The following is a 27,191-nucleotide window of genomic DNA, read 5'->3' on the forward strand; positions in this document are numbered from 1 at the left end:
TGGTTAACTCAACCTCTATCTAGAATACACACACCAGCCAGGCTGGGGGTGACTCCCCTGCCCACCCCCCTACCAGCTGTTCTTAAAGGACCAGGTGTCCTCCATAGCTCTTTAGCCCTCACTGGGGACCCTGGCGTCTGGAGGCCTCTCGCCCTGGGGATGGGGGAGGGGGAACTACCCAGTGCTTGGGTCTACAGAGCTGGGGCAGGGGAGGCCACAAGATTGCCAGGGATGGGTGCCCAGGCCTGGAGCTCCATCCAGCGTCTCCCTTGCCCAGGCTTATCGCCTGTATATTTAATCAGGGGTGGTTTTCCCAGCCCTGCCCAGGGCCCGGGCTGGCAGTACCGGGGGTGACAGCCACCTGATGGCTGGGGGAGGGGAGGGGACCCCTCAGCCCAAGAGCTGGCGGTTTAAGAGTTGAGGGTCCTCCAGATGCGGAGGACAAAGTCCCAGGGTCCTTAATGTTTGGGATTTGGGCCATGTGACTCTGCAAGATGTGTGCGTGGGACACGTGGATAACCAAGCAGATGGGTCCAGACTTTAAGGTCTTCCAGATTTCGGCGGTGGAACACCCGTGTTCCTGAGATCCGGGGCAACCTGGGGTTTCAGGGCTGTAGGACAGTGCTGTGCGGTCAAAGGACACACTACAATCCCCCCCCCCCCATCTTTCTGTCCATCCACTGGCCTTGGCGCCCCGCATTCCCCCTTCCCGCTGTCTCCACTTCAGGGTCGCAGAGACACCGCGGGGGTCTAGGCTGGGCTCTTGGGGCAGCCCCCTCCCCTTAACCCTTGCTTTGCCGCAGCCTGCTCAGGCCCCGCCCCTTGACGCCAGAGAGCAGGAAGTCCTGGTTAATGATCAGCCCGTCGGGACAGGTGCGGGACAAGGCCTCGCACATCAGAGGCTGCCGCGGGGGGGAGTGCCTTTCACCCTGCCAGTCACGGTGTCCTAGGATGGCCACCGTTGAGACTGGTCTCCCAAGATGGGTGCGAGCAACGCAGCTCAGGGCACCACCAGAGGTGGGATGCAGTCACCTTGTTTCCAGGGATCCTGTTAGTGTACCCCATGGAGGTAATTTTCCTCTTTCCTAGGGCAGTCCCTCTAAGCAATGTAACGTAATTCTCTGCCTGCTGAGCAAGAACTCACTGCCCATCCCTTCTAGGAAGCCTCCCAATGCCTCTCTCCTTTCCCCCTCCCCTCGCGGGCGCTAGTCCCCCACACCTTGGGTAGATACAGGGGCGGGACCAGAAGAGAAACCTAATTCCCGAGCATGGCTCTGGTTCCCATGCAAGGAGCTTCCCGTGCTCTCTAAGCCTCAGTTCTGTCATCTGGAAAACGGGCAGATGGCTAGAACGCTTGACCAGTGGCCAGCACTTCTGAAAAGCGCCAAGGGGCCCGCCTGAGTGGAGGGCGCCACCTGGAGGCTACCACGCATCGTCCTTTCCCTGAAGGATCAGTTCGGTCCCAAAGGGGGCGCAGCGTCTCACACAACTAAGGGACCAAGAAGGAAAAAAAAAAAAAAAACATCTTTCGGTTTATTGAAGGAGGAAAAGGGGGCGGGAGGGGGGGGGGCAATAAAATGCTTTTGCTTTGTTTATAAAGAGCAAGATTTCAGGAGGCCCCTTCTCGAGGAGGAGGGGGGCACCTCTCCCCCGACTATAAGCAGCAGCAAAGCCAAGCCAAGGAGGGGAGAGGGAAACTGGAGGGGCCAAGGGACCCCAAACACCCCCTTGGGCAGAAGCCACAAGCTTTCTCCCCCCACCCTCAATGCATCTACCCCAGGGAACCATCCGGGATGAGGAAGGGGTATGTACACAGGTGGGGGTAGCACTGGGTTGGGTCGGGGAGGGAATAATTTATCCGCAGCAGCGGTGGGTGGCAAGGGGGTAGGACGCAGTAGACTGGTGGCAGTGGTGGCCTAGGGGTCCCGTTCTTTCTTAACCTTGATGTCTCCAGCAAGGATAGTGGCGATCTCGCCCTGCATGAAGGCCCAGGGGACAGAGGAGCCCACCAGGGGACACTTGTCCCCACTGGGGCAGTACACCTCCCCAGCAGGGCCCTGTGCCTTGATGAACTCCCTTGAGCAGGGAAAGCAGAACTTGTGTCCGGGCACTGAGGGGCACTGGACGAAGTGGGTGTCTTCCAGCCGCTCCCGGCACAGGGTACAGCACAGGGGTGCCCCGGGGGTCGCCCCCGTGCCGCTACCACCCCCGCTGACCGCTTCTGCCCCAGCTGTGGGGCTGACTTCGGCTTCACCATTGCGGGCCACTAGACGATGCTGGGTCGCAGGCTGGGCCGCGGAGGAAGCTGCAGGGCTGGCACCCCCAGCGCGCACGGGGCCCCCGCCCCCGCCAGGGTCCTTGGGGGAGTGGCCCAGGGCCTCGGCCACATTCTTCAGGGCGGCGATGGGTGAGGGCACACCAGGGGTGTCGGCGGAGAACGGGCCACCGGGTGCTACCCAGTGCCGCTGCTGCTGCTCCTCGGTGGTCATCTTCCCAGCCGCCTCACCCTCGGGCTCAGGGGATGCCTTGCGACGGCGTGGCGTGGGCGCCAGGTTCCGGGACGGGGCTCGCGGCGGTGGGCCACATAGAGCTGCAGGGGCTGCCTCTGGGTACTGCTGGGGCAGGGCCTCGGCAGGAGCTGGCTCTCGGAAGCTGCGGACACCGTCGGTCAGCAGCTCCCCCAGCTGGCGCCATTCCCCGGAGCCGTGCCTCCGTTCATATTCGAGGTACTTGAAGCCTGAGGAGGCTAGAGCCTTGCCCGGCTCCCGCAGAGCATCGTGAAACATCTGGCGCGCCACGGCCAGGACTCCCGCATACACGTTGCCAGAACCACAGGGGTATTCGGTAAAAAGCTTCAGCTCGAACTCGTAGCCGGGCGGGCGGGCAGTGGCATCAAAAGCGAACACCCGCCCCACCAGCCCGTGATCCTTCTTGAAGCGGACGTTGAAGGGGGCACAAGCTGACAGCGCCAGCAGCTGTTCCCGCACCGCTTTGGGGCGCCCGTGCCACTCCTCTGCCCGGCCACGCATGGCCTCGTTCAGTTCTGCCAGACAGTCCGCATTCCTCTGCTGCTTCTCCTTCTCGAAATCGGAGCCAAAAGCTGGACGGGCAGGACTCAAGCCGGGTGCCAGCGTCAGGCCTCGGCTTCCCAGGCCAGACACCGCAGCTGCCAGCAGCCCGGGGGGCACCAAGCTGGGCATAGAGCCAAGCAAGGCCCTTCGCGCCCCCTCCGCCACGGCCTCCTCGCGGCCCAGCCCATTAGCCAAGCGGGACCCCAGGGTGTACTCCAGGGCGGGCGAGGGTAGGGGGAGGCGGCCCGACGAGGTGGCCCTGTCATAGCGGTCCTGGCCAGAGATGCCGCCGCCTGTTCCTGACGGCTGGGGCTGGGCCTGCGGAGGCGGTAACTGAGGCCCCTGTGCAGCGGCCGCAGCCAGGTCCTTAGTGGTCGGGTGCTTGAGGGCGGGGGGCCCGGGAGAGCGGCCCTCGGGGAGCACGTGGCTGCGTTTGAGTTGGCGGGCAGCGTCGATGAGCAGCTCGATGCGATCCGCACCCTCGAAGTTCACGCAGCCGCGACACACAGCCTCGCTGAAGTCCCACACCATGGCCCACGGCATCTTGGGCAGGTCGCACAGGTAGCACCACTGGCGGCGGGACGCCTGCACCGACGCCATGACCCCCCGCGCGCGCGCCGCCGAGCCCCGGCGTTCCACCCGCCGCCGACGTACGATCCGCGCCGCCGACGTTTGATTCGTGTCCCCCGGACCGCGCGAGCCACAGTCAGGCCTCCGGCTCGGCCTCCCCGCGGATCCAGGCCCGGCCCCCCTTCCCCGCCCCCTGGGCCCTAAGCCTTTTTCCTCACTCCCGCCTCCTTGAAAAGCTTGTTAGAGGCACGTCGGCGCCCCCGCCCGGTCCGGGCTCCCGGCCGAGGCGCACAGCTCGGGCCCCGCGATGGGCCGCGGGCGCCGCCGCCTCGGGCTCCCGCCGCTCCCGCCGCCGCCGCCGCCGCCGTTGCAACGGCCGTCGCCGCCTCCACCTCCTTCTGCCCCAGAGGCCGCTTCGCAGGGAAAGTTACATAACGCGCCGGCAAAGCCTTCTGGGAAACGTAGTCCCGCCGGGGCTGATTCTTAAAGGGGACAGCCGGCGGCAGAGGGAGTGGGCTCGCCGCCTCTCCGACGCGCAAACCCGACCACTCATCACGGCGGGGCAGGGAGTTCGGCGCGCTTCGCGGAGCTCCGGCACAGGGTTTGGGGGCGGAAAGGAGATATGAATGGCCAGAGCTGCCACGGGTTCAGAAGTGGTAGGAAGTGGACAGGGTTCCGCGCGCATAATTTCTGTTCCGACTTGCTGTGCAGCTTTAGGCAAAAGTCTTGCTCTTTCTGAGGCTCAGTTCCCCGCCCATCAGAGGTGGGCCAATGACTGGTTAGGAAGGCAGCATCTCCTGGGGCGGGGCGGAGGGGCTCTGATTGGACGGTTTCGGGGTAGGGGGACGGGAAGCTGGCAACTGGGGGAGGGAGGGTTCTGCATGGCAGTTCGTTTTCCTCAACTCTTGTATACCATTCTCGGAATGGGGCTGGCAACAGCGGGAGAAAGGGGAAGAACGAAGGCCTCTCGGTCAAGGCCTCTGCCTCAGTTGCCTCATCCATTAAAGAGAGTGGTCGAGCGCCCTCGAACTCCCTTCCAGTTCTGCCGGGGCTCTCTGGTCTACAAAGGGTTACACTGTATCTCTCCCTGCCAGCCCCATCAACCACTCACTACAATTCCCAAAATGCTCTGCAGCGAGGACAAACGACGCACTTCCGCTGAATGGGAGGTGGGGGCAGGCCTTCCCGATTCCCGCTGTCTTCTACCCCCGGCTCAATTTTGGGGTGGCTTTACGTTTTTTCGGAGCACTGGGTTGAGGAAATCCTCACCCTCTACTGCTCCCTAATTTGGGGGAAGGGACGGAGGCCAGAGATGGCGAGTTAAGAGTTGTGGGGTTTGTTTCCGGGGAAACCACCTTTCTCCAGCCTTGAGCGCTCATTCCCTGATCGGCCCAACCGGGCTTTGGGGACTCCCCCCGCCCAGGTTTTTCTTCTCAACATCTGGAACAGTGGGAGTCAGACTGGAAGAGTAGGGAGGGGAGGAGAGGCAAGTCTTCGGGTCCTAACCCCCCATCACCCTCTTTCTGTCGCTAAGCCTGGGTCCGTGATAAGCGCTCAATAGTATTTACGTGACTTGCCAGAGTTGCATTCGTTACTGGTTTTCAAACTAATCGGACTGTCTGCTTCCTCTCCCCCAGCCCGCTGCAATCACAGCCGCTGTGATTTTGTTCTCCAAACAGCAGCCTCAGCTTTGCAATTTCACTCACCACCTGTATTCTTTTCTTTATATGGACTCCCATGGGAAAAAAGGCCATCTACTTTTGCCTCCTCCTGAGCAATACAGGCATACCTCGGAAATATTGCATTCTCCCTCCAGACTACCACGATACAACAAATCTTGGCAATGAAGCAAGTAGCACAATAGAGCAAGTCAAACAAACTTTCCGGTTTTTCCTGTGCATCTAAAAGTTAAGTTTAGGCTGTAACGTATTAAGTGTGCAACAGCATTATGTCCAAAGAAACAAGGTACATACCTTAATTTAAAAATACGTTTATTGCTGGGGCGTCTAGGTGGCTCCGTCGGTTAAGTGTCCCACTTCCACTCGGGTCACGATCTCACAGTTGGTGAGCTCGAGCCAGCTTAGAGCCTGCTTCGGATTCTTTCTCTCCCTCTATCTCTGCCCCTCCCCTGCTCACACTCTAACTCTCTCAAAAACAAACGTTTAAAAAAAAAAAAAACTTCTAAAAAATACTTTATTGCCAAAAAAGATGGTCACCATCGTCTGAGCTTTCAGATTTTGTCCCTGATCACACAGCACCGTAACAAATGTGATAATGAGAAAATTTGAAATAGTCAAAGAATTACCAAAATGTGACACAGATACAAGTCAGCGGCTGTTGGGAAAGGGAAACTGATACACTTGCTTGTGGCGGGGTTGCCACAAACCTTCAACTTCTAAAAAAATGCAGTATCTGGGGCGCCGGGGGGGGGGGGGGGGGGTTGCTCAGTCAGTTAAGCGTCCCACTTGATTTCAGCTCAGGTCATGACCTCATGGTTGGTGAGTCTGAGCCCTGCATCAGGCTTTTCGTGGACAGTGCAGAGCCTGCTTGGGATTTTCTATCTGCTCCTCCCTGCTTGTGTTCTCTCTCCTTTTCTCTCTCTCAAAACGAATAAACTTAAAAAAAAAAATGCAGTATCTGCAAAGCGCAATACAACGAGGTATGTCTGTATTATGGGCACAGTCCTAGGTTTTTTTTATGTACTAGCTACATTTTAATCAAGTAACTTAACACTATGTATGGAACCACTAAAGAGGCCATTCAGGGTTCACCTAAAATTGCCTTTAAGCCATTCTTCAGTAAACACTCCTGGGGGGGGTCAAGAGTTCTGGCCAGAGTTCGGCTTCAGGTGGGCTGAATTGGGATTGTCCCCTGGCAAGTTTAGGGCAAGTCCCTACACTTCTCAGGACAGAGACCCTGTAGAAGTTGCTCTTCACTGGATAGCTCCAAGTTAAGATGAAAACACGCATATAAACGTTTAGCATGGTGCCTGGCCCAGAAAAGGAACAGCATACATAAATGGAAACTGTTTTTTAAGCTGCTCATTAATTCAAAGATGCAACCCTCTTCTGTGTTGGGCAAGGCTGAGGACACAGCAGTGCAGTGACTGAGATACGTTCAGGCCTTGCCCTGACAAGGCTCATCCTGGTGATGGAGGCAGACATTCAACTTAAATTTACTCAAATGATTATTTAACTGCATTCTCCCCACCTCCCTACCCCCCCCCCCCCACCTCCCGACTGCTAGGGGAGAGGGAGTGCCAGAAAAGACTTTCCTGAGGCAGCGATATTTGAGCTGAGACCTGAAGGATGAACATAGAATGTAGACGTAGACGCCTACATTTTTATGCCCATTTTACAGACGAGGAAAAGGGAGACCCACACAGCTGGCCAGGGCAGCACCAGGGACGGAGCCAGGTGTGACTGATTTCAGGGTGGTGGTTATTGGTTACTTTGCTTTCCAGCAGGTTTGGGAGTAAAAAAGAAAACCAGCTCTTGCCTTCATGAAAAGGGGGTGGGGGTGTGGGGGGGGCAGCTTTAAACAGATAAACGCATGTATTCATTTAGAGAACAGAGGACACTAGAAGATAATCTGAGCAGACCCATCCTAGCCTGGAGGAGGAAATCCAGAAAGCTCTCCTGGAGGAGAGGACACTTAGGCTGGTATGGGAAGGATGAATAAGTTGGAATAAGATTTGAACACAGGATCTGATGGCTTGAAGGAAGGAAGGAAGGAAGGGAAGAAAGAAAGAAAAAGAAAGAAGAAAGAAAAGAAAGAAGAAAAGAAAAAGAAAGAAAAGAGGAAGAAAAGAAAAAAGAAAGAAAGAAAGAAAGAAAGAAAGAAAGGGAAAGAAAGAGAAAAAAGCTGGAAAATCACCAGCCTCCCAACTTCAAAGGGATGCCACTGGTCCATGGAGGCAGGGTCGGGGGAGGGAGGGTGGTGAGGGGGACAGGTGTAGGTGCTGAAACCCCAGGCCTGTCTCAGAGCCCAAAGTAATTGTATTAAAAATAAGTTTATTCATATCTTGTCACCACTGGGGAGAAATGAGGGGGTTGAGCTCTGGAAGTCAGAGACAGCAATGGGAGGCAGAGGGCCCAACCTGTATCTCCCCAGTGAGAACTCTGCCCCCCTCTCCCTAGGGTACAGACTGCTATATCCTTTGTCATCCATATTCTGATTTGTCTTGCGACTCCCACCCCCTCCAAAGTCTGGATTGGGGAGGTGAGGAGGCCCCTACGGGTCAATTCTCTTCAAGTCAAGACCAGGAGCTGTTAGGGAAGGGGGGCGCATGTGCAGACCCGAGAGGTTCTCTCCGCAACCCACAAAGGGCAGTAATAAATAACGTAAAATTGATGGCTTAGAAGTTAGGGTTCAGGGAAGCAGCCAGGCAGACAGCGCTGTACTGGAGAAGGGGGTGGGGGACCCATCAACAAGCCCCCCTGAGAATCAGGCACTAACTAGTATAGGGAGTGGGGTGCTCGCGCCCCCCACAGCAGGGAGCCAGGGTGCAGCCGAGATGGGGAAGGTGCGTTGCCCTCCTCCACTGGGCTAAGCTGGGGGTGGGGGTGGGGAGGAGGTACAGGCAGAAGGAGCTCGAACCCAACAGCAGATTTCAGGGAGATTTCCAACGCCCCCGCCTCTTCCGTGTAGGGAAACCTTTCCTCCTCTTGTGTGGGGGTGAGTCGTGGGGAGGAAGGGGAGCCGGGGGAGGCCGGGGGGCCCCCGCCTCCTCGCTCCTAGGGGCGATGATCACCCCCCTGGCTGCTACCACCGCTCCGTCCACCACAGCAGCCACCACGGACACTGGCTCTGGGGTGATCTCCGCTTTCGGGGTAGGCGGGGGCAAGAGGGGCCTGGGGGGTGGGGGCGGGGGCGGGGGTGGGGGCAGAGGCGGGGGCAGCCTGTCGACGGCGGTTCCGGGCAGAAGGGGCAGTAGGGCGCTGAGGGCCTCGCTCAGTTTGGCCAGTCCCTGCTGAAGGGTGCCAGCCAGCTCCCGGATGGCGTTGGCCGTCTCCTGCTGGGCCCGCAGGAAGTCCAGGGAGGGGTCCGGGGCCGAGGGCGTGGGTGGTGGCAGTGGAGGAGGTGGTGGGCTGGGGGACGAGGGTGCCACGTGGACCTGCTGAGGCGGCTGGGGTGGTGGCGGTGGAGGGGCCGGGGGCGGAGGAGACAAGGCCAGGCGCGGCAGCTGCACTGTCTGCAGGGCCGGAGGGGGCGGGGACTCACGCTCCTTGGGTGGCGGGCAGCCCCCTTCCTGGGGGCTGCAGGAGGGCCGGGCCCACTGCTCGGGGCTGCTGGAGCCCCCCTTGCTGTGGGCTGGTGTATCTGTGGAGAGAGAGATGTAGGTAAGGTGACGTGACCCCCCTCCCCTCACCATGTGCCTCGATTTCCCCTTGCCACCTCCCACCCACCCTGGCCCCAGAGCCATGTTTTCAAAACCCAAGCCGGATGGTGCCTTGGAGGAGAACACAGGGGAGAAAAACAATATAGCGAATGACCACCTGGTGGCTGATGCCAGCCTTGGTGGATACAGGGTCCTGGAGGTCCCCTGCTGGAGCCAGGCGGAACCAACATTCTAGAAGGCTCCTCCAACTATCTGAACGCTCCCCCCACCACACGCCTCCGCGGGCTCTCTCTGGCCGGGTGGTGGGATTTCTCCCTCAGCTGTGGTCTGTACCAGTTCAACCCTCAACCCCAAGCCTGTTGGGTTTCCGCACGCGTCTCCTGTCACCTGAGACTTCACTCACGCTCATGAACTTGGACAGAGTCTGCATACAGAGGCTTTCAGATTTCCGGGCCCTGCCTGAAACCTCTGCTCCGTTTCTGTACCGGCCACACAGCCCCTCGATGGTCTAGTATTGCCTCACACTCTCCTGCCTGGAGCTGAGCTCCTGACCCTCTCACATCCCGCTCCAGGCTCCGCCACCCCCCATCACTGCTGATGACAGCCCCATCCTTCCAGCCGCTGGGGGGGGGGGGGGGGCGGCGGCGGGGGGGCCACAACTTTCACTCTGTTTCTCGCCCAAGACACTGTCCATGTACAATGGTCACTGGCTCTGCCTTCAAACTATTTCAACGTCCCGCTTCCATCCACCTCCACAAGCCCCTCCTCGTCCAACCACCCGCATTTCCCGCTTGGGACTTTTGCAACTGCTTCCTCGACTGGGTCAGTCGCCGGCCTCCTCCAAAGTCTCAGAGGTCCAAACAATATACGTGTCAGTTACGCTACCCACAGAGGACCACACATCGGAGGATCCATGTATAGGAAATGCCCAAACAGGCAAATCTACCAGAGACAGAAAGTAGATTAGTGGTTGCCTGGGGCTGGGCGGAGCTGGGGGGGCCAGGTGGGGGTGATGGCTGAGAGATGCGGGGTTTCTTTTTCCGGTGACGAAAATGTTCTAAGATTGATAGTGGCGATGGTTGCACAACTCCAGGAGGATGCTAAAAGCTACCGCCCTGTCCTCTTTAAAGGGGTGGCAGTACGGTATGGTATGGGAATTGTAACTCGACAAAGGTGTTTAACAAATACAAGTCAGATGTTGTCTTTCTCCGCTCAAAAGCTTCCTGGGGCTCTCACGTCTCAGACTAAAAGCAAAGTCCCTGAGGCTCTCAAGGCTCCGCACAATTTGCTCCAGTGCCTCCCTGACCTCATCGTAGTCTACCCCTTCCCTTCTCTGTCTCACTCGCTAGGCTCCAGCCACACTGGCCTTCTTGTTGGTCCACACACACAATACGCCTGCTCCTGCCTCGGGGCCTTTGCATTTGCTGTTCCTTGGCCTGGAAAGATCTTTCCCCAGACACCTGCCTGGCTCCCTCGCTCTCAGCTCCTCTGCTCAAATGCGGCCTCCTTGGGAAGATCTTCCTTGACCTTCTGTCGACAGCATTTCCCGGCTCTGCCCTCTTCTCTCTCCTAACCCTACCTGATTTCTTTTATTAGCACTTATCTCCACCTGGCATGGGGTCGCTCTGTTTGTTGTCTGTCTCCTCCTGATGTCAGCTCCATCAGGCAGGGCTTTGTTTTGTTCACTGCTGTTTACCCAGCTCCTAGAACAATGTCCAGCACAAAATGTTTTCTTTAATGAAAAAAGAACTGTGGCTTCCAAGGAGTCAGCACGGATCGGGGCCCCAGGCCCCAGGTCCTTGCTGCAACCCTCCCACAGCTCCCCAGCACCCACAGGGGACAGTCCAGCCCCTAAGGCTACAAAGCCCTAGCCCTTACCCCTTTCGGTCCCTCTTCCTTGCCTCAGGGAGAGTGTGCGTGAGGTTCCCTCTATTAAGAGTATCCCCCTTGCATGGCCTCTTGGCCAGTTCAGATAGTCCTTCCTCAGAGAAGCCTGCTTCCTGCTCCTAGGCCAGATCGGATCTCCCTGCTCTCCTGTTGCAGAAACAGCCAATCCCCTCCAGCCTTCAATGCTGGGGGTCCAGCCTCCCTGGACCAGGCAGGCAGAGGAGGTGGGGGAGGCACGGAGAGAGATGATAACCAGAGCTAACACTTGTTGGACACTTTCCTGGCCAGGCCCTGGGCGAAGCGGCTATGCTTTCCTCCTACGTTATCTCAGTGAGTCCTCTCAGCCATTCTCCTGGGGGCGGGGGTGGAGGGGAAGGCGTACGTGCTGCCATTATCATCCCATTTTACAGATGCAGAGACCTGAGGCCCAGAGAGACCTCACCGTGCTGGTGAATGCGAGAAGAGGCATTTGAGGGCTCAAGAGTGGTAAGTCCCCCTCATGAGGGGTGTGAGGATTGTTGCCACTCTGGAATACTGTTCTTCTAGCCTACTGAACAATAGAATAGAAAATGGCCCACACGTCGTGCCCACAGGGGTCACGGAAGGGCCACTGCTACATGTAAAATCATTTATTTGCAACCTCTGGGCCTCCGTTTCCCCACCTGTAAAATAGGTGTGTGTATGTGTGTGTGTGTGTGTGTGGGCGCGCGCGTGTAAGCAGGCAAAGGACCAAGTGACCCAATAACAGAACCTCTCCCTGAGGGCCATCACAGGGATTAACTGAATCACCCCAGGCACAGTGCATCTTCAATGCTGTGACTGTTTGTTTTTTTGTTTTCAAATATTAGGTCAGAGATAAATTATCCTGAGCTCTCCTCTAGTGTCAACACAGACACCTCAGGCCGCCCCAGGCCCCGTTCCAGTCTTTCAATCAAAGCCTGTGCGTCTTTTATGAATTTGACGCAGTGGGTAATTTGCGTGAGGTTCTAATCAAGGATGCTTTAAGCACGTTCCTGCCTCCGGGCCTTTGCATATACTGCTTCCGCTGGCTCAAGTGCTGTTCTATCAGATTATCTACTTGCTGCAATTTCTCTATTCAGGTCTCTGCTCAAATTCCACCTTCTCAGAGAAGCCCTCCTTGACTACACTATCTAGAGCAACTCCCTTCTATCACTTACTGTCCTCTTTCGTGTGTTTAACGTTTATTTATTTTTGAGGGAGACAGTGCTAGCGGGGGAGGGGCAGGGAATGAGGGAGACACGGACTTGCAAGTAGGCTTTTGCACTGTCAGCGGGGAGGCCAGCCTGGGGCTCGAACCTGCGAACCGTGAGATCACGACCTGAACGGAAATCAAGATTTGGACGCTTAACCGGACCGAGCCACCCAGGCACCCCAACTCCCTATCCTTTTAACATGCTTTATTTTTCTTCTTAGTTCTTATCACCTCCTGGTATGTGACCTGTTTTGGGGTTGCTTGTTCGTGTCTTTCTCCAATAACTGGAATGCTGGCTCCGTAAGAAAAGGGAAGGTGGCTTTTTCTCCACGGTATTCCCCGCATCTGCCACAGCGCCTCCCTCAGAATAGGTGCTCGATAAATATTTGTTGAATTAATGCAGGAAGAACACAGTTGTACGACTCTCGAGAAAATGGTTGCCGTCTCTGCTCTGGTTCAGTGTGGCCGTTTCACAGACAGAAACAATGAGGTTTGAGATTCATGTGGAGAACAGGGGTCCCACGTGATCGTGTCTCTCTCTCCCCTGCTTAAGACACTTTCACGCCTCCCAAATGCCCTGAAGATAAAGTCCAAAGTTCTGACCTTCACTTACAAACTGCGTGTGATCTAATTCTGGCATACCCATTAACTCTCAGTCAATATTAATTGTTGTTGTTATTGCCAGACAATCTAGCCCAGTGGTTAAGTTAAGTGCATGCATTGTGAGTTGGACACAACCTGCATTTGAGTCCCAATTCTACTACTTAGTTTCTGGGTGACCTTGGGTGGATGAATGAAACTCTCTGAACCACATGACCCTGAACTTGTTTGATCATATCCACCTCCGTCCCTTTCTCAAAACACCCTTCAGTGACTCCGTATGGCATTCCGGATAAAATTCTTCACTGTCTGGCCTCTGCTGACCTCTCTGACCTCATCTCAAAACATTTCTTCAATCTTTCTTCTTTCCCCTTCCTCTAACTTGGAAACTTCTCGGTTCCTAAACTGGCTGAGCTTTCTTGTCTCAAAGCCACTCTACATGCTGTTTCTTCTACCAGCAACACATCCTCAGCTCTTCATTCTCACTCTGCTTTTCTGATGTCCCCTCCTCCAGGAAGCCTTCTTTGACCTCCAGCCTGGATTTGGTGCCCCCTCGGGACTCCCAAACTCAGGCCCAGGAGGGCAGGGCTGGAGATGTCTCCCTCACCGCAGTGTCCCCAACACTGCCCAGTACAGGGGAGGTGCTGGGGAAATAGCTGTAGAAGAAATACGAAGCCAGAGTCAAGGCCAAGTGGGATGTCTTTGTGCTCTGCTCTCCACACTTCCTCTATGCATGGCATGACCTTGGGAAAGTTACCAAACCTCTCCAAGGCTTTGATACATAAAATGGCAAAACAGTTCATACCTCGCAGCATTGGTAATCCTATCAAGAGCGAACGAGGAAGGTTCAGGAAGCGCTGTACTCAGCAATTCACGCATATTAACTCGTTCAATCTTCACAGCATGCTTTTGAGGTGGGGGCTTTTTTTTTTTTTTTTTAAATCCCCATTCTACAGATGTGGAAACTGACCTGCGATAACGGACCCAGAGTGACACAGCTGAGTGACAAAGTCACGACTGGAGCCCGGTCAGCCTCCATTGGTCACTACCCTACATTACGTTTAATGAAATCCTCCCTGTGCTGATAATCCCAGGTGTGGACTCTGGAGCCAGGCCTTCTAGGTTCCGTTCATGACGCTGACAGTCATGGGCTGTGGGACTTTGGGCAAGCCACGTAAAGAGCCGGGGAACCGTGCCGAGCAAACAGCTGAGTTCGCGACTGTCTTGCTCTGGCTAAGGTGACACCGAAGGAACTCACCTGCCCGTCGGTCTTCCCTGCGGTCCTCGGACAAGACGTAGCGTTGGGTGCCCGCACTTGCGGCTGACGGCTGTGAGGAAGCGGCCGCCGAGGGCTGCTCGGCTCCCGCACCAGCTCCCGGTGCCGCCACTCCCGGCCCCAGGATGGCAAAAATGGTCTCCTCCTCCGCCGAGAAGGCGTCCTCGGCGGCAGGCCCGGCGCCCTGCGTGGAGTGCGGCACGCGGGCCAGCTTCTCCTTGGTGCGGCGCTTGAAGTCATTCCAGCGCTTCTGCACCTCTTGGCCAGTGCGCTTCCAGCTGGTGATGCCGTTGATCTTGGCGGCGATGCCGTCCCACACACGCCGCCGCTCGGCCACGCTCACCCGACGGCTCTGAGCGCCGTAGAGCTGTGGGTAGTGGGCGCGCACCTCACGGATCAGGATCTGGTTCTCCTCAAACGAAAAGCGCGGCTTGCGCAGCCGGGTGGTCTCTTCCGCTTCGCCCGCCGCCGCCGAGGCCATGGCGCCCCCCGACGCCGCCGTCCGGCCGCCTGGCGCATGGGGGGGCGCCGGCGCTGCGGGCACAGGGCGCACGGCGCTGGCGGGGGCTCGGCGTCCGCGCGCCGCCAGCCCCACCCCGGCCGCCCAGACACCGCCTCCAATGCCCCCGGGGCCAGGGGTTGGGGCGGAGAGTGGCCGGGGGCGACGGGCCACGGGGGACATTCAGAGCGCCTAATAATAGCTGACACCCGCTGAGCGCTCCTCTTGTGCCTCGCGCGGCGCAAAGTGCCACGCCGAGGAGTTGATGGAAATTGGGGGAGGGTCTGGAGGGGTGGAGAGAAATGAGGAAAGGCGAAAGAAGAGGGGGTGTCTGCAGGAGTTAGAGGAGAATGGGGGCATGGGAGAAAGCGAAATGGAGGGAGAATGGGGGTGTCTCGGGGTCGAAGAAGCATGGGGGTAAGGAGATGCTGAAGGAGAGACGCAGCAAGAAGGGGGGATCTGGAGCAGAGGAGCGCTCTGGGGGCTCCGGGGCAATAGGACGTCTGTAAGAACGGTACGAGATGGGGTCCTCAGAAGGGATGTCCAGGTAGAATGGGGAGTTGGGGGCTCCTGGGACAGTGGAGAAGCTGGGACTATCAAATACTAGGGATTAGGGTCTGCGGGGATTGTGGGGGCTCTGGGGATTGCCAGGAATTAAGAGGATCTCTGGGGGTAAAGGGGTCCGGGAGTAAGAGGGGACAACGGAGGCGATGGGGGACTCCATGAAGAGTGAGGGTCGTGGAGGGTGGGGACCGAGTCGGGCCGCGGGTCACTCACCGGCGCCGCCGCAGCCCCCGCCTGCCCGTCGGTCAAGGCTCGGGCTTCTGCGGCCTCTTCCCTCCCCCCTCCTCTCTCGTCCCCCTCTGGGCCCCGCCCCCGTCCGCCCCAAGAGCCATGGCGCAGGCGCACCCAGCACCAGTCAGCCCCCAACGCCCTTACCGCTAGAGTTTCACGCCCCTCCCACGGCGCAAGCGCAGAATTGCCTTCCACCGCCCTCCTCGCGTGGGGGCTTAGCTGCGCAGGCGCAACATTAGCGCTGCGTCCGTTCCCCTAGCTTCTTGAGGCCACAAGAGCATTCGCGCGGAACTCTGTCCACGCATGCGTGCCCCTCGCTCCTAGTTAGCTTTGGTATCCCGGGGCTGCGTCCCTGCGCAGGCGTGGCAATCCTTGGAGGAAGTGGGAGAAATGATGGAGCGAGAGAGCGCTGAGCACAAGCTGCGTCCTCGCTTTTCGGCCAGTCTTCCAGCCGAACCCAGCCCTCTTGCTGTGCTGGGGTCCCCTTCTCTAGGAGAAAGGGGAGGGAGACGGCGCTAAAGGGATGCGCTGCGTTTCCGTGACAACGGTGTGGGCGGGGTGGGGGCGTAAGGAAACCGGATTGCCGCCCACTCGTACCTGCCCCGGCGCGGGGCTGCCCTGGATCTGCCAGCCAACTCGTACCCACGGGGGCGGGGCACCCTGGGGATATTCCACCCCAGGCGGTGCAGTAACCATGGCAACCCGTCAACCTTCCAACGGTGCCTGGGGGGCCCCTGTCCACACAATGACGTCATGGCGCGGGGAGAGAGAATTTAGAGGGAGAGTTCGGCGCGTAGGGAGGGTGATCCTGGCGCAGGTACGGCTTCAAGCAAATGCGCGGAGGCAGCAATTAATCTAGAACACGGGTTGGATGAGCTGGAAGAAAGGGTGATGGAGTCAAGTCGGGCTGAGAAATTTGATTTGCATCTTTGCAGGAGTCCTCAAGGTCATCCAACAGACAGCGTTTCGTTCACCTATTCAACAAATAGTTATTGAGCACCTACGCGGTTCCCAGTGCAGCGAATACAAAAGACAAAAAATCTGAGCACCAGGGTGGCTCAGTCGGTTAAGCAGGTCATGCATGATCTCATGGTTCGTGGGCTGGAGCCCCGCGTCCGGGTCTGTGCTGACAGCTCAGAGCCTGGAGCCTGCTTCAGATTCTGTGTCTGCCTCCCTCTCTCTCTGCCCCTCCCCCGCTCGCTGTCTGTCTCACAAAAAAATAAATAAACGTAAAAAAAATAAAATAAACGCTAAAATCACATTTTAGTTGGGAGAAACAGTATGCAAATATGATACCTACGTGAGGAGGTGATGAATATTACGGGGAAAACACAGACGTCGGAACAGAGTTGGGGAGTATGGTGCCTGTATGTGTCTGTGACTTTAAAATAAGTTGGCAAGGGAGACCTACCTGAGAAGGGGACATGTGAGTAGACACGCGAAGGAGGTGATCCAGGAACGTGCAGGCTTTACCGAGCCCTGTAAGGGACTTCCTTCAGCCTTTACCCAAGTGAGAGTCACAGAAGGGCCCCGAGCAGAGGAAAGACCTGGTCTGGCTCTGGTTTTAATAGGCTTCCTCCGCGGCGGGGAGGAATGGAGTTTAGAAGCAAGAGTGGAAGCTGGGTGCCCAGTGAATTGAGGAGACAGGTGGTTCAGGAGCGAGGGGGTGGGGGTTCCCGCCAGAGGGGTAGGCGGGGAGGGGGGGGGCAGTAGAACTGGGCACAGGAAGCGAGAGAAAGAGGGGAGTTGAGGGTGACTCCATCGTCTTTGGTCTGAGCATCAGGAAGTCTGGAGCTACCAGAAGGGAAGACGGGCAGGGATTCAAGTGGATCAAGAGTTCAAGTTTCCCCAAACTTGAGGTGGCCTTTACCCAACCGAGGACAGATGTGGGGTAGGCAGTTGGAATGTTTGAGACTGGACGTCAGGGGAGCGGTTGGGTCATGAGATATAAATGTAGGCGTTGTCAGCGACTACATGAATCGAAATCCCCAAGAATGGGAGAGGTTGGAGAGGGAACAGCTGTAGACGGAAGCCCCCGGCCTGAGGTGGGGGCACTCCAGTGGTGGAGGGCTGACACCAGCAAAGGAGGTTGAAGAATCATTAAAATGAGAGGAGACCCAGGGCTGTCTGCTGTCCGGGAGGCCAAGCGAAGGGCGTCAATCAAAGACAAAGGAAGGAATCGATGCCAAATGCTGCCTAGAGCCCAAGGCCCATAAGCCTGAGAGCTGACCATTGGGACCAGCAATCTGGAAGTCATTAGTAATCTCGAAGAGGGCAACTTTGGTGATGCGGTGGGGGCAGTGGTCTGATTGGATGGGTTCAAGAGAGGGTTTGCTTGTGTGTTTGTTGAGAGGGTTTGGGGAGAACCAGTGTAGATGATCCTTTCTAGCACAGCAAAGGGGTATATCTGGAAGGGGGCATGGGATCTCCAGAGGTTTATTTAAGACGCTAGTTGTAAAAGTATGGTGTGTCCCAATTCAGGATGAATCACAAGAGGGGAGATTAATGGTGCAGAGGAGGGAGGGGAGAGTGGCTGGAGCCTTGACTAGGCAGGGCGGGCGCAAGTCGAGAGTGGTCCAAGGGGCGCGAGCTGGTCATCTACAGAAAACAGTGGGAGGGGGAGGGCACAGAGGCAGGCAGGAGGCAGGATGTGATGTCAGGGCCATGTGAATTTTCTCTTCTGTTCCTTGGGTTGTCTCAGTAGAGTAGGAAGCAGGGTCTGAGGTGAGAGGGAGGCTCCGAGGTTAGGGACAACAAAGGAGAAAAGCATTGAAATAGTGAGTGAGTGGCCAGGGAAATGTAGACACATAGACCCAATCTTTGGAGGTTATCGGCTATGAGGTTGAAGTGAGATGAATTTTTCTCGGGTCGCACTTCTCTGAGCGGGTGCAGGTGCACAGTGAGTAACAAGTTGACTTTCGCCAGGGCTGGGTTTATAGGAGGTCCCGCCACGGGCCCCATGAGGCCCAGAGCTCAGGGCCAGCCCACACCAGGCCTTGTGGGCAACATTAAGGAACTTCAGTGCAGGCTCTGAGCGAAAAAGGACAGGGTCTGATTTGTGCTTTAGAAAGACACCCCTCTCCCCCGCTCTTATGGGAAGGAGGAAGACTATTGGCTAGACTCAACAGAGAAATCTGGGGCAGGGGCAGGAGGGAGCTAGGAAGAGAGGTGGAGGAGACTAGGCAGGGGACGGTGGGAAGGGTAGAAATGAATTGGGAGACATTTGAGAGGCAGCATGCACAGGGGGTGTGACTGTCAGTCTGGGGAGGGGAAGGGAGCCCTCTAGGTGACAGCCGGTCCTCTGCTCCAGGTTCCTGTCGGGGGTGTGGAGTCAGTCAGGACAAGGTGGTTGTAAGGCACTCCACTTTGTCCCCCCAGAAAGATACGTGGACGTCCTAACCGCCCCATGACTTCAGAATGAGACCTTCTTTGGAAATAGGGTCATTGGAGATGTAATTAGCTGAGATAAGGCCATGCTTGAGTAGGAGGGACCCTTAATCCAACATGACCGATGTCCTTATACGAAGAGGAAAGAGACGCACGGAGGGAAGACAGAGGCAGAGATGGGAGTGATCCTACCACAAGCCAAGGCAGGCCGGGGGCTTCCAGAAACTCCAAGAGGCAAGGAAGGAAGCAAGGAGGCCGGAGGAAGAGGCGAGGAAGGATCCTCCCCTAGCGTCTTCGGAGGGACTGCGGCACTGCCACCAGCTCGATTTCGGGTCTCCAGCTTCCAGAACTAGGAGAATACCTTTCGTTTTAAGTCACTGGTTCGTGGTACTTTGTTATGGCAGCGCTGGGAAAGCTAACACGCCGGCCATCGAGAGGAGGCATCCAGGATGCTGGTGGAACCAGAGAAGAGTGGGTTGGGGGGGCTGTGGATCCACATCAGGTCTGGAGCTCATGAGAAGGCCGGAGACAAGGAACCATGGGCAGAGGTGAGGCGGATAGAGGTCTGTAGGTGTGGGTGTAGGAGGTCAGAGAGCCAGGGCCCTGGGATGCTGGCTGAACAGAGAAGCTTTTCTTTATCTTCCTTCCTTCCTTCCTTCCTTCCTTCCTTCCTTCTTCCTTCCTTCCTTCCTTCCTCTCTCTTTCTTTCCTTCTTAAACATTTATTTATTTTTGAGAGAGAGAGAGAGAGAGCAGGAGCATGAGTCGGGGAGGGACAGAGAGAAGGAGACAGAAGTTCCAAAGCAGGCTCCAAGCTGTGAGCGTGGAGTTCGATTCGGGGCTCGAACTCACAAACTGCGAGATCATGACCTGAGCCCAAACCAGTAGTCGGCCGCTCAACTGACTGAGCCACCCAGGCACCCCAGGGAAGCCTTTCTAAGGCATGTTTTCTAAACTGTGGATCCTGAAAAATATGTAATGGGTTGCCACAAGCACTGAAGAAACCAAATATCCGAATGTGCTGTGTCGGGTAAGTATTGCTTGGAGAAACTCTGGTTTGTTAGATATTTTCAGACGTTCTTAAGACACATCTCGGGGGGCGCCTGGGTGGCTCAGTCAGTTGAGCATCCAACTTTGGCTCAGGTCATGATCCCGCAGTTCATGGGTTCGAGCCCCACGTCAGGCTCTGTGCTGACAGCTCAGAGCCTGGAGCCTCCTTTGGATTCTATGTCTCCCTCTCTCTCTGCCCCTCCCCTGCTCACACTCTCTCAAAAAATAAACAAACATTAAAAAAAAGGATGTGAAATGAATTTTGGGGCACCTGGGTGGCTCAGTTGTTGAGTGTCTGACTCTTGATTTCAGCTCAGGTCATGATCTCACGGTTCGTGAGTTCAAGCCCCGCGTCGGGCTCTGTGCTGACAGCTCGGAGCCCGGAGCCTGCTTCCGATTCTGTGTCTCCCTCTCTCTGACCCTCTCCCGTTCATGCTCTGTGTCTCTCTGTCTCAAAAATAAATAAACATTAAAAAAAAAAAGACGTGAAATGAATTTCTCATTGTGGTTTGTAGTAAAAAAGTGAAAGGCACTGAATTCGAGAGAGGAAGTTTCTGCTCTCTAAACCTTTCAACTAATTGGATCAGGCCCACCCCGATTATCCAGGATAATCTTCCTTACTTAAAGTGAACTGAATATAGACTTTAATCGCATCGACCAAATGCCTTCGTGGCAACACCAGGATTAGCGTTTCAATAACTGGGGACTATAGCCTCATCAAGGGGATACATCAAACTGACCATCTTAACCACAGACGTCATCAATAAGTAAGTGGTAAACCCTGTTAGATGCTGGTCGGTGTTGAGGAGGAAAGAGGCATAGAACAGGGTAAGAAAGATCAGGAGCGGGGCCCCTGGGTGGCTCGGTCAGTTAAGCGCCCGACTCGATCTCGGCTCAGGTCATGATCTCACGGTTTGTGAGTTCGAGCCCCTCACTGGGCTCCACACTGAGCATGGAGCCTGCTTGGGATTCTGTCTCTCTCCCTCCTTCTCGGCCGCTCTCCAACTCGTGCTCTCTCTCGCTCTTTCAAAATAAACAAACAACAATAACAACATGGGGCAGGGGAGAAGAGGTCAGAGAGAGAGAGAGAGAGGCCAGGACTCTGGCCTCTACTTAGTGAGACAGAGGCCACAGGAGGACTCTGAGCTGAGGAGGAACGGGGTCACTCTTGTTGGGGTTTGAAGTGGACTCTAGAAGTCAAGAGTGGAAGCGGGGACACTAGCGAGGAGGTGACTGCGTTAGTCCTGGTGAGAGGTTGTGGTGGGGATCAGGGAACAGTGGGCCGGGGGGAAGATGGTCAGATGGTGGGGGGTAGAGCTGACAGGATGTCCGTTTTGGACACGATGGGACATCCGCGTGGGTATTTCGTGGGCAGTGGTACCTGATGAGCGTGGGGTCTGGGAGGAAGGTTTGTGTTTGTCAGAATGGCTGGTAGAGGGGCGCCCCGGGGGCTCAACTGGTCAAGCCTCCAACTCTTGACTTCGGCTCAGGTCATGATCTCACGGGTCGTGAGTTCGAGCCCCGCGTCCGGCTCTGTGCTGGGCGTGCAGAGCCTGCTTGGGATTCTCTCTCGTTCCCTCTCTCTCTGCTTCTCCTGCCCGCCCCCCAAAACAAAAAATCGGCTTTAACCTATAGTCACACCTCACCGGGGGACCCCTGGACCTCCACCGGGGCACAAATTCAATTTCCGAGACCCCCAAAATGGTAGGCACCCATGCGCACAGCGGGAAACTGAGGTTCAGGGAATTCGGCCTGAGGCTTGTACGCTTCAGGGGGCAATGGGAACTCTGTGGGGTTCTAGAACCATCTTGGGTGCACCTGACTTTCCTTCCCTGGCTCTAAGTGGGTGTAGAACCGCCCCTCCTAAGCCCAGCGTGGTGCTGGGGGGGGGGGGGTCACTTCTAAGCATTTGCATTTCTGCATAGAGTGCAGCCTCTTGTCTCCTCCTCTGCTGTGCTCTAGCAGGCACAGAGTGGGCGCACAAGGCCCCTGAGCAGAACTTTCCAGATGCTCTCCCAGCCCACCCTGCCCCTTGTCTGCCTGCTCTGAGCCCAGGGGGCTGCCTTGGGTGTTTGTGCATCTGCCCAGCTGCCTTGTCTCTGTGTTCATGGGGGACGGGGGAGGTGCTGGGGGATGCCAGGCCTCTTGAGCCTGCCTCAATGTACCCACACCTGCGGAGCTCTGTATGCCTCGCTGCCGTCCATGGCTCCCTGTCTCCAGCCTTCTCGTGAGAGCTGATTTAGACCCAGCTCCCCTCTCAACCCCTGGCACCAAGAACATTCTGGATGCCTCCCCTGGATGCCCGGTGTATTCGTTTCTTAGGGACGCCTCAGTTTTCGAGGGCACCCGTAACAATACCACTAACTGGGTGGCCTAAAACAACACAAATGTATTCTCCAAGTTCTGGAAGCTAGAAATCCTGAAGCCACGCTGTCGGTAGTGCCGCAGTCTCTGGGGAGGATCCTTCCTCGCCTCTTGGAGCTTCCGGCAGCCCCGGGTCCTTCCTTGGCTTGTGACAGGACTACTCCAATCTCCGCCTCTGTCCTCCCTGTGTGCACCTCTCTTTCCTTTTCCTTTCTAAAATTCTATTTGATCTTTTAAGCAATCTCTAACACCCAACCTGGGGCTCGAACTCACAACCCCGAGATCAAGAGTTGCATGCTCTGCGGACTGAGCCAGCCAGGCGCCCCTCTTTCCTCTTATAAGGACACCGGTCATGTTGGATTAAGGCCCCCCACCCTACTCCAGTAGGACCTCATCTGAACCCATTACATCTCTGACGACCGTGCGTTTCCAGAGAAGGTCACATTCTGAAATGCTGAGGGTTAGGACGTCAACACATCTTTTTTGGGGGTGGGGGTGGGGACAAAACTCAACCCGTAACACCCTTGGAGCACCTTATACTCATCATGTCCTCACTGACCCCATTACCTCCAACCGGGACTTGCCCCGGACACCCGCGTGTCACCCAGCCGTCCCCTTCCCCTGGACATCTAGGGGAGGCAGCCAGGATGCCGTGACTCATTGAGAGTCTGGGCTAAGTAGGGAGCTGGGTCTAAATCTGGTGTGGAGATCACGACGAGGCTGTACCCGCAGAGGTGCACGGGGCCCTACAGGGGTGAGGTGCTGGAAGATGGAGGTCAAGGTACGTTGCTCCCTTGACTTTTTTTTTTTTTTTTTTTTTTTTTTTACAAATATCTTTTCTTTAGGGGCGCCTGGGTGGCTCAGTCGGTTAAGCGTCCGACTTCGGCTCAGGTCATGATCTCTCGGTCCGTGAGTTCGAGCCCCGCGTCGAGCTCTGTGCTGACAGCTCAGAGCCTGGAGCCTGTTTCCGATTCTGTGTCTCCCTCTCTCTCTGACCCTCCCCTGTTCATGCTGTTTCTCCCTGTCTGAAAAATAAATAAAACGTTAAAAATTTTTTTTTTAAAACCCAAATATCTTTTCTTTAATTATTATTATTTTCAATTTTTTGTTATTTTTAATTTTTTTTTTCAGTTTTATACCTTTATTTGACAATCAGCGACTAATTCTCCTCCACATTAACTGTCTGGAGATTTTTTGTGAGCGGTGACAGGTGCATAGGTAACCAACGTAGAGAGCTGGTCTGGTGAATCTTCATCCTCGCGGTGTATTCTGGACAGCCACACACGGATACACGATGGAACGTTCCTTCTTCCTTTGGCCCAGACAGCTTTGTTGAGCCTTCGCGTCAAAGCTCCCATCTGGAGCTTCCATCTCCCTCGTGGCGAATGTCCAGATCTCCTCGAGGGCCAGAGGGGCTCCCTTCTTGAAACCCACTCCATGAATGCGCTTGTGAATGTTGCTGTGTTCTCTGGACCCCACCTCCTTGATGGCAGAAGGGCCCTTCTCGCTACCCTTCTTTGTGGGAGCCATTCTGCCGGGCCCCCGGGTGGAAAGGAACACATTCGGTTTTCAGCGTAACTCCCCGGAATCATAGCCGACGTCTGGGAACCGGTTGGGAATCATTTAAATGCATGGAGGAAAGGGGCGCCTGGGTGGCGCAGTCGGTTAAGCGTCCGATTTCAGCCAGGTCACGATCTCGCGGTCCGGGAGTTCGAGCCCCGCGTCGGGCTCTGGGCTGATGGCTCAGAGCCTGGAGCCTGTTTCCGATTCTGTGTCTCCCTCTCTCTCTGCCCCTCCCCCGTTCATGCTCTGTCTCTCTCTCTCCCAAAAATAAATAAAAAACGTTGAAAAAAAATTTTAAATGCATGGAGGAGAAAACCCAACTAAAATTAAGCTAAGACAATGTAACAAGATAAAAATGGGGAAGGTTCAATGAGGGAAGAAATCAGCCGTCAATGGGACTAGAGTAGATTATGTCCAGACACAGATACATGCAGAATACAAATGGGGGGGGGGGCAGGGGTGCCTGGGTGGCTCGGTTGGTGAAGGGTCCGACTTCAGCTCAGGTAATGTTTGTTTTTGAGAGAGAGAGAGAGAGAGAGAGAGAGCGCGCGCGCGCGCGCGCGCATGCAAGCGGGGAAGGGGCGGAGAGCGAGGGGGACAGAGGATCGGAAGAGGGCTCTGCGCAGCGGGGGCTCGAACCTGTGAACCGTGAGATCATGACCTGAGCTGAAGTCGGACGCTTAACCGGCGGAGCCCCCCAGGCGCCCCTTCATTTGGGTTTTGCTCAGATGTCACTTTCACGGAGAAGCCTTTCCTGACCGCCCTGTAGGAAACAGTCTCTCCCTTCCCCTGCCTTCTTTCCCAGCGGAGCGCTCATCATCCACTGACATTTCATGAGATATTTGTTGATTAATCGTCAGTGCACCCCCCCCCCCAGAAGGTCAGGTGCATGAGGGCAGGAGTGTTGTCTGCCGTTGCTTACTGCTACACCCCCTAGAAAGGTGCCTGGCACAAAGCAAGTGATCAATAAAATATCTGTGAACGTGTGGAATAAAAGGAGACCTGATGTTACAGGCAATGTTTTGTGCCTACGTGCCTTTCTATGGGGCAGGGACCATACTTTCTGTCACCTCTCCGAAGGGGGTCTGGGAGCCCAAAGTTTAAGAGCTACCATCAAAGTTGGTCCTTTTAGACTCGTGGTTTAGAGGGGCGGGAGAGGGACCCCTGGACAGAGCCCCAGGAAGGACGAAGAAAGGGAATCTGGGGTTAAGGTGGAGGCCAGGACGTGGGGACTAGTCCATAGGTGACCTGTGTCAGAGGACATGGGGGAGGACACCCAGGACCCCCTCCTGCTCTTCCTCCCTGCGTTGGGGGCAGACGTGGTTCCCTCCCCCAGCCTCCAGTGAGAAGACAAACCGTGATTTCAAAGACAACCAGAAACGCTCTTTATTCGCCAGAGCTCAACCCCCCAGGGCCCCAGCCAGAAGCCAAAAACCACGCAACTTAAAATCTGACCTGGGCTCTTTCTTTACTTCGCCCCTAACATAAAATCTAGGCACCTGCCTTTCCCTTCTGGGCACTAAAACCCCATGCTTCTTGGGGAGCTTGTTGACTTAAGTGTTGGAGGATGAAAAAAAAACAGGAGAAAAAAAAAGACCTTTAGCAAACTAGCAGGATTTGAAGGGTGGGAGGCAGTGGAGAGACGCCCTCGGGCTGGGGGAAAACACCCATTGGTGATTTGCAGGTGGGGGTTGAGTGCTGTGAAATGGAATGAACAAGAAGGTGGGGGGGGGGGGTGGTGAAAGGTGTCAGCACACCACAAGGCTCTCCACTCCCAGATAAGCCTTCGAAGACAGGGTGCCCCCCTGTGTCCCCTCCCTCCCCCAGCTCCTGATGATGGATGGGCTGCTGGGCCAGGGAAGGAACAGTCCAGGGAGGTCCATGAGGCACCGGTGGCTCTACAGGTGGCTGAAGAAGGTGGACAAGGCTGGTCTCGAGTCAGAATCCCATCTGGAAAGTTCTTGCGGGGGGGGGGGGGGAGTGTCCAAACCAGTCTTGTTCACTCTCTCCAGATTCTGAGGGCTGGCCTGGGAGAGCACACGGTGTCCCCTAGGTCCATGGATGCAAGAACCCACGAGGAATGGAACCAGAGGGCTGAGAAGTCGAGGGGGGCAGGGCTAGCGTCACCAACAGCCCCAGGAGGAGTAAAGATCCATGAACGGTGGCGCACAAAGGGCCACGAGGCCGTGCGGTCCCAAGGGGCAGCGGTCCTGCCGCACCAAGAATCCACAGACACCCCCAGGACAGAACCCCCGTGGCGGAGAGGTCCCAGGGGCAGGGCTGGCTTGGCCCCCTAACAGCCTCTGTTGTTTCAAGATCCAGCAAGGATGTACTTCTGGGGGGCCAGGAGTTCCAGAGGGCGGGGGGAGTCAGGGGGAGGGTCCAGGGACTTGGCAGGAACTGAACCAGGAGGGGTTGGGGGGCGGGCACCTCACAGTCCTCAGCGCTTGACCTTGCGGCCGGCCGAGTTGCGCCCGCTGCGGCGGTAGAGAGACTGCTGGCCACCGTTGAGTGGGCAGTACTTGAGCGTGTGTGCCTGGCCGCCGGTGGCCCCGCACAGGGGACACACGTAATGCCGCAGGATGGGGCACATCACCACGCCGTCTGGGGTCTTCAGCTGGTGTGACGAGTAGACGTGACGCGATTCCCCATTGTGCTTGCAGAAATTGCACAAGGTGGCCAGGCCTCCACTGGCCCCGGGCCCTCCCGGACCCTGAGGCTGCTCCAGCGGGGGCCCAGGTCTCGGCTCCCCGGGCCCTGGGGCCTCTGGCCTCTGCCCCCCACTCTGGATCAGTGCCAACACCACCTGGCTCAGGTTGAAGTAGTCCTTCCACATGTCGAAGGGAGGCAGCTGCATGGCTCTCTGGCAGAGGTGACGCGTGGCTAGAGAGAGGCCAGGGCCGTGGGGACCAGGGGGAAGGAGAAGCAGGTGCTTTTACGGAGCAGAGAGGAACTGCACCCCCTTTTATACTCCCCCAAAGACCCCTTCTAAGCAAAGGTGGAGCTTAGGATTTAAAGGGCCCACTCCTTACCCACGACTCCATCTGACTGTAATCCCCCACAGAGATCAGGAAGGAGGCCCTTTCCCTGGTCTCTGGTCCTTGCTCTGCCTCCAGGGTGCTTCGAGACTTCCAGAAAGGCCCTTCCTTTCCCCTGGCCTCAGTTTCTCTATCCATTCAATAAAGCTCCATGTCCACAAATGCCCCTCTCACCCCCCTCCTCCTTTACTCCCGGGCCGGGGTCCTCCATTTACTCCAGACCCGTTCCTGATTATAATAACCGCCCCTTACCACGGACCACACGCTATGCTGCACAGTTCCCTGCGCGATCTGATCTCCTTCTCACTGCGGTTATGGGCCGCCTGTGATAGATGAGTTACCTGAAGCTCAGAGGGGGACACTCACCGGCCCAGAGTCACAGAGCATGCAAGTGACCGAGCTGGGGCTCTAACCCAGGGACCCCAAAGCAAGCCCTCCTCCTAGCTCTTTTGGGTTAAAAGCTAATTTTTGCATCACGTCTGGACCTGGGAAGCATATATTCAATACATGTTTTTTGAGTGCACACCACAGTGTTTTA

At 56.4% G+C, this 27,191-nt stretch overlaps 3 protein-coding genes across 5 annotated transcripts; all 3 read right to left on the minus strand.

Moving 5' to 3' along the window:
* Nucleotides 1-1,509: 1,509 nt before the first annotated feature.
* Nucleotides 1,510-4,017, minus strand: IRF2BP1 (interferon regulatory factor 2 binding protein 1). The gene has a single exon (XM_047834818.1). It carries the CDS (start codon nucleotides 3,669-3,671, stop codon nucleotides 1,917-1,919), a length of 1,755 nt encoding a protein of 584 aa, XP_047690774.1. The 5' UTR covers nucleotides 3,672-4,017; the 3' UTR covers nucleotides 1,510-1,916.
* A 3,617-nt stretch (nucleotides 4,018-7,634) lies between these two features.
* MYPOP (Myb related transcription factor, partner of profilin) lies at nucleotides 7,635-22,597 on the minus strand. 3 transcript variants are annotated; one of them, XM_047834819.1, is made up of 3 exons: nucleotides 22,586-22,597; nucleotides 13,941-15,290; nucleotides 7,635-8,963 (listed from the first exon to the last, which is right to left on the minus strand). In XM_047834819.1, exons 2-3 carry the CDS (start codon nucleotides 14,638-14,640, stop codon nucleotides 8,254-8,256), a joined length of 1,410 nt encoding a protein of 469 aa, XP_047690775.1. In that variant the 5' UTR covers nucleotides 14,641-15,290; nucleotides 22,586-22,597; the 3' UTR covers nucleotides 7,635-8,253. The 3 variants fall into 3 exon arrangements, with proteins under 3 accessions (XP_047690775.1, XP_047690778.1, XP_047690777.1); XM_047834822.1 differs by lacking the exon at nucleotides 22,586-22,597 and adding an exon at nucleotides 15,397-15,478 and having other exon boundaries at nucleotides 13,941-14,492; XM_047834821.1 differs by lacking the exon at nucleotides 22,586-22,597 and having other exon boundaries at nucleotides 13,941-14,492; nucleotides 15,235-15,283.
* Nucleotides 22,598-26,055: 3,458 nt separating this feature from the next.
* NANOS2 (nanos C2HC-type zinc finger 2) lies at nucleotides 26,056-26,472 on the minus strand. Its single transcript, XM_047834681.1, has one exon. It carries the CDS (start codon nucleotides 26,470-26,472, stop codon nucleotides 26,056-26,058), a length of 417 nt encoding a protein of 138 aa, XP_047690637.1.
* Between the last annotated feature and the right edge of the window lie 719 nt (nucleotides 26,473-27,191).

This window comes from Prionailurus viverrinus, chromosome E2 (assembly GCF_022837055.1).
Source record: "Prionailurus viverrinus isolate Anna chromosome E2, UM_Priviv_1.0, whole genome shotgun sequence".
Classification (NCBI taxonomy): domain Eukaryota; kingdom Metazoa; phylum Chordata; class Mammalia; order Carnivora; family Felidae; genus Prionailurus; species Prionailurus viverrinus.